The sequence below is a fragment of the Musca autumnalis genome, unplaced genomic scaffold (assembly GCF_047663935.1).
Source record: "Musca autumnalis isolate F117 unplaced genomic scaffold, ASM4766393v1 scaffold_3, whole genome shotgun sequence".
In the NCBI taxonomy this organism is placed as follows: Eukaryota; Metazoa; Arthropoda; class Insecta; order Diptera; family Muscidae; genus Musca; species Musca autumnalis.
In genome coordinates this window covers 5,193,711-5,198,558 of record NW_027411866.1, presented here as the reverse complement: position 1 = coordinate 5,198,558, position 4,848 = coordinate 5,193,711, and the positions used below count along the sequence as shown (strand labels likewise).

At 36.6% G+C, this 4,848-nt stretch overlaps 1 protein-coding gene across 1 annotated transcript; it reads left to right on the top strand.

The window, feature by feature from the left end:
* Window positions 1-4,848, top strand: LOC141398707 (pyruvate dehydrogenase phosphatase regulatory subunit, mitochondrial). Its single transcript, XM_073976276.1, has 5 exons — window positions 1-2,322; window positions 2,386-2,958; window positions 3,030-3,327; window positions 3,384-3,867; window positions 3,933-4,848. Exons 1-5 carry the CDS (start codon window positions 1,335-1,337, stop codon window positions 4,377-4,379), a joined length of 2,790 nt encoding a protein of 929 aa, XP_073832377.1. The 5' UTR covers window positions 1-1,334; the 3' UTR covers window positions 4,380-4,848.

Sequence of the window (4,848 nt, the reverse complement as noted above, 5' to 3'; positions counted from 1 at the left end):
GTCTGTTCGATAACTTCGCAAGTAAAAAGTGTTTGCAAGTTCTTGCAACTTCAACTTTGACAGAACATATATGTTTTGTATGTATGTGTGGGTTTTATATTTTGAAAACAAAAGCCAACAAAATATGAAATACAATTTATTGCAAATTAAAGGCGTGTTTAGACTAGCCAGATGTCAAATTTGCGATCCCTAAATCTTGTACATATGGTGTGAACCCTACGAAGAACTGCATCTATCACCGCTTAAACAATTGGCCTGTTCTTTTACTTCTGAAAATGGTAAAAACGGCAAAAGTAGTAAAACATGTAAACTGCTCCCATTTGAATTTTATGGTCTCTGAAGTAAAGGAACGCTTTTCCAGTAATAAGTGGTAAAACTTGAAGATTCGTGCACGTAAAGGAACAGAACTAATGCAACAATCTACTGATCCAAGGCAAATTGATATAAGGTATATGTATGAATTACAACAACTAACAAATTTACAAAAACAACATTGTTGTTATTTAAAATTTAATGTCAAAGAAAATATTGAATAATAGGATTGTTCTTAAAATGTTCTCAGGAAAAACATAAATACATTTTGAAAATCCTCTTAAATAGAACAATCTTGAATCAAAATGTAAATATAAAGCATACAGAACTGTTGTAGGACATTTTTATTACATGTTTAGTATGAAAAGAAGTATTTTATGGTAGCAAATTTCGAAGTTTCAAATTTCATGGGTAGACCCTATTACATTTTGAAAACTAAATTTACAAAAAAGTAAAAATACAGCTGATTGTCAATCCTACCTTCTATAAATGTGCCTTGTACTGATCTACATATCTCTGTAGGTCCCGATCACAGGGCGACACAATTAAGGAATATTGCGAAAATGCCCATAATTTAAACGCGTTTTATATTTAACATGCTTTATAAAACATGCATCATTTAAGTTGTCAATTCCAAACTATATCTGTCAAATAAATTACGTAAACACCCAAAACACCTGTTTTAAGAGCAAGTGTAAAATACGTTTAACGTTGCAGATACGTAATTTGTTTGATAGATATTCCAAAGGAAATGACAACTTTAACAACCAGTTTTGTCAAAAAAGGTTTGATGTAAATGATACAGTTTCTATTTTATTTTGCCTCCCATTCTAAACAAAAATTAATTTTGCTTTGTCCTGAATCTTTATTAGCGATTCTCTTCCTACAATTGTTCTGTACGTCATTGTGTTATTTCGGTGTTGCGAATAAGAAGTGAATTTAATTAGAATATTTTCAATTTCTTCATCCGACCATATGTATAAATTATGATTATACATATATAATTATATCATCGAAACAAAATGTATAAATATGGAGGAAAATTAAGCGCCAGTCTAACAAATCTAAATATCAGTCTTCACGTAAGAAGCATTCTTGCAAGTAGAAACTTTCATAGTGGATCGTCGTCGCAAGCTCCAACAGCGGGAAATGAACCAACCAATGTCTTCCGGAAACGTAAATTTATACCACAAAATCCTGAGCAGAAAGCCGTGTGCGACCTTCCGCCAGAGGCGAAGGTTGTAGTTTGCGGTGGTGGAATAGTTGGTGCGTCCGTCGCATACCATTTAGCTCTTCTTGGTTGGGGTAAACAAACATTGGTCTTAGAGCAAGATACGGTCGCTGGAGATAGTCATTGGTGTGCTAGTGGCTTGGCGGGACGTTTCGAGCCCAGCTATACTGAATTGAAATTGGCTGAATATAGTGTGCAGCTAATCAAGGATTTTACCAATAAAGGTTTGCCAACTGGATGGAAACAAGTGGGCAGCTTGAATTTGGGACGTACTTTTGATCGTATGATTTCATTCAATCGCATGAAATCTTGTGGAGTTTCGTGGAATATACCCTGCGAAATTCTGAGCCCTGAACAATGCAAGGAGAAGTGTCCACTCATTGAGGTTAATGACTTGTTGGGTGGTCTATGGATTCCAGACGATGGTGTCTGTGATCCACATTTAGTGTGCCAAACGCTAATTGAAGAGGCGAAACGCATGGATGTGCGCGTTGTAGAACATTGTGCCGTAAAGAAGATTCGATCGGAAAAAGGAAAAGTAGCACAGGTGGAAACCACATCGGGAGATGTTAAATGTGAATACTTTGTAAATTGCACGGGATTTTGGGCTCGAGAGGTAGGTACATTGTCGAAACCTCCTGTCAAGGTACCTTTAAAAGCCGTGGAACATCATTATCTACACACAAAACCTATGGAAGGTTTAAGTCCAATGACTCCTTTTGTCAGAGACTTTGATGGAGGCATATACTTCCGGGAGAAAGATGGGTGTATATTGGCTGGTAGGTTCTGTTGATTTTTATTTGCATTCTAAAGGCAATTATAAAGTATCCTTATATTTACAGGTGGATTCGAACGTGAGGCCAAAGTAGCTTTTGAAGATGGCTTCATACCTTTGTCACAAAAAGAACGTGTATTGCCGCCAGATTGGGATCATTTCCATGATCTCCTAGATGAATTGCTCAAGAGGGTGCCTGCCTTAAGGTCAGCTCGTCTGGATCGTCTAACAAATGCTTTACAAGCCTTCTCGCCCGATTGCAAATGGATAATGGGAGAAGCTCCGGAAATACAAAATTATTATGTTTCATCTGGCATGAAAACAATAGGTGTGTCGGCGGCAGGTGGTATTGGTAGGGCATTGGCAGATATAATGGTCAAGGGATCGACACAACTTGACATACACATACTGGACATAAATCGCTTCCTTGGATTACACAATAACCGTAAATTTCTCACAGACCGTGTTAAGGAAGTCCCAGGCAAACACTATCAAATTAATTATCCTTTTGATGAGTTCAAGACTGGTCGTAATTTACGTATGTCACCCATATATCCATCGTTTAAAGAAGCTGGAGCTGTATTCGGCCAGTCAATGGGATATGAGAGACCCAATTATTTCGATCAGCATGATAAAAAAGGTAATATCAAAAAAGCTGATAGTTGTTGAGTTAATTGAGGATATAGTCGTTTATATTTCTATTCTATGTAGATGAATTTGGCATACCTCGCTTCCGTATTGCCGAAACCAATACATTCGGCAAACCCCACTGGTTTGATTTGGTAGCATCTGAATATAATGCCTGTCGTGAGCGTATCGGTTTGGCGGACTACAGCTCCTTTACCAAATATGATTTGTGGTCGAAAGGTAATGAAGTTGTCGATTTATTGCAGTACTTATGTTCCAATGATGTTGATGTGCCCGTGGGTTCAATTATCCACACTGGAATGCAAAATGAAAATGGTGGTTATGAAAATGATTGTTCTTTAGCACGTCTCTCCGAAAAACAGTAAGTTTTGAGTTGTTATGGAAAATCTATAGTTTGTATGTCCTTTCTATTTATAGCTATATGATGATTGCACCAACCATCCAACAAACACGTTCAATGAGTTGGATACGTAAGAAAATGCCCAGTCACTTACGTTCTGGTGTCAATGTGGCTGATGTAACTTCCATGTATACAGCCATTTGTATATTGGGCCCATACACGAGAGTACTACTCTCAGAGCTTACCGACACCGATTTGACACCCAGTAATTTTCCATTTTTCACTTACAAAGAGCTGGATGTTGGTTTGGCTAATGGTATACGGGCTCTCAACATTACCCACACTGGTGAATTGGGTTATGTCCTGTATATACCAAATGAATATGCTTTACATGTTTATGAGCGCATATTCCAAGCTGGCCAGAAATATAATATCCAACATGCTGGTTACTACGCGACCAGGGCATTGCGTATTGAAAAATTCTATGCATTCTGGGGCCAGGATTTAGATACCAACACAACACCATTGGAATGTGGCCGAAGTTGGCGTGTAAAGTTTAATGTAAGTACAAGATTTTTAAGTGAAGCGATTTGATTGATTTGTATCTTGTCCTTGTTGTTCCATAGAAACCTATTGATTTCATTGGCCGAGCTGCTCTGGAAAAGCAGCGTGCAGAAGGCGTTAAACGCATGTATGTTCAATTGCTGCTCAATGACCACGATCATGAAGTTGATACCTGGTGTTGGGGCAATGAACCCATTTATAGGGATGGCAAATATTGTGGCATGACCACAACGACCGGATATGGTTATACCTTTAAGAAGCAAGTTTGTTTGGGTTTTGTACGTAATGTCGACGAACAGGGCAATGAACTGCCAGTTACAAACGACTATGTCCTTTCGGGTCATTATGAAGTTGAAGTGGCTGGTATGCGTTTTGAGGCCAAGGTGAATTTACATTCGCCCAATCTACCCACCAAATTTCCTGATAAGGAACGTGAGGCCTATCATGCTACACGTGATAAGCCGGATCAGGCTGATTTATTGTCATTTGTGACAAGACCTCAAACATAAAAGGCATTCATTGCTCACAACACAACGAATCAATTGATGAAAGTCATTGTATTCAAATAGTTATGGTTTTTTATTGTATTATTTGTGTGTTTTATTAAGTTATTTGGATTGTTTATACATACAAACGAATTGGTCTCCAAATTGGCATTTATAAAGAAGATAAAATAATCTCATTATTTAAAAATCCCAATTTTTCATCATGTCCTCCATCATAAAAAATATTGCTGTTTTAGCAACATATTAGTATTGCAAATTTAAAAGAAAAACGTAAACGTATTCAATAAAATTGATATTTTTAGAAAGTGTCCTTGGAACATAAATTAAATGTTTTTGTTGTTAATATTAAAAATAAAATAACAAAGAAAAAATACTTATATTCAATTAACAAATTAATCACTGACTGTATTTATTATACATTGAAAATATTAGATATAAATATGTATAAAAAATAAATTTGTACGGCATTAAA

What these genes read in the sequence shown, in the direction of transcription:
- LOC141398707 (XM_073976276.1), top strand. Translation starts at nt 1,335, where the DNA reads ATGTATAAATATGGAGGAAAATTAAGCGCCAGTCTAACAAATCTAAAT. An exon ending in AGATGGGTGTATATTGGCTG is followed by an intron (nt 2,323 to 2,385) that starts GTAGGTTCTGTT and finishes TTATATTTACAG; the next exon opens with GTGGATTCGAACGTGAGGCC. An exon ending in CGATCAGCATGATAAAAAAG is followed by an intron (nt 2,959 to 3,029) that starts GTAATATCAAAA and finishes TATTCTATGTAG; the next exon opens with ATGAATTTGGCATACCTCGC.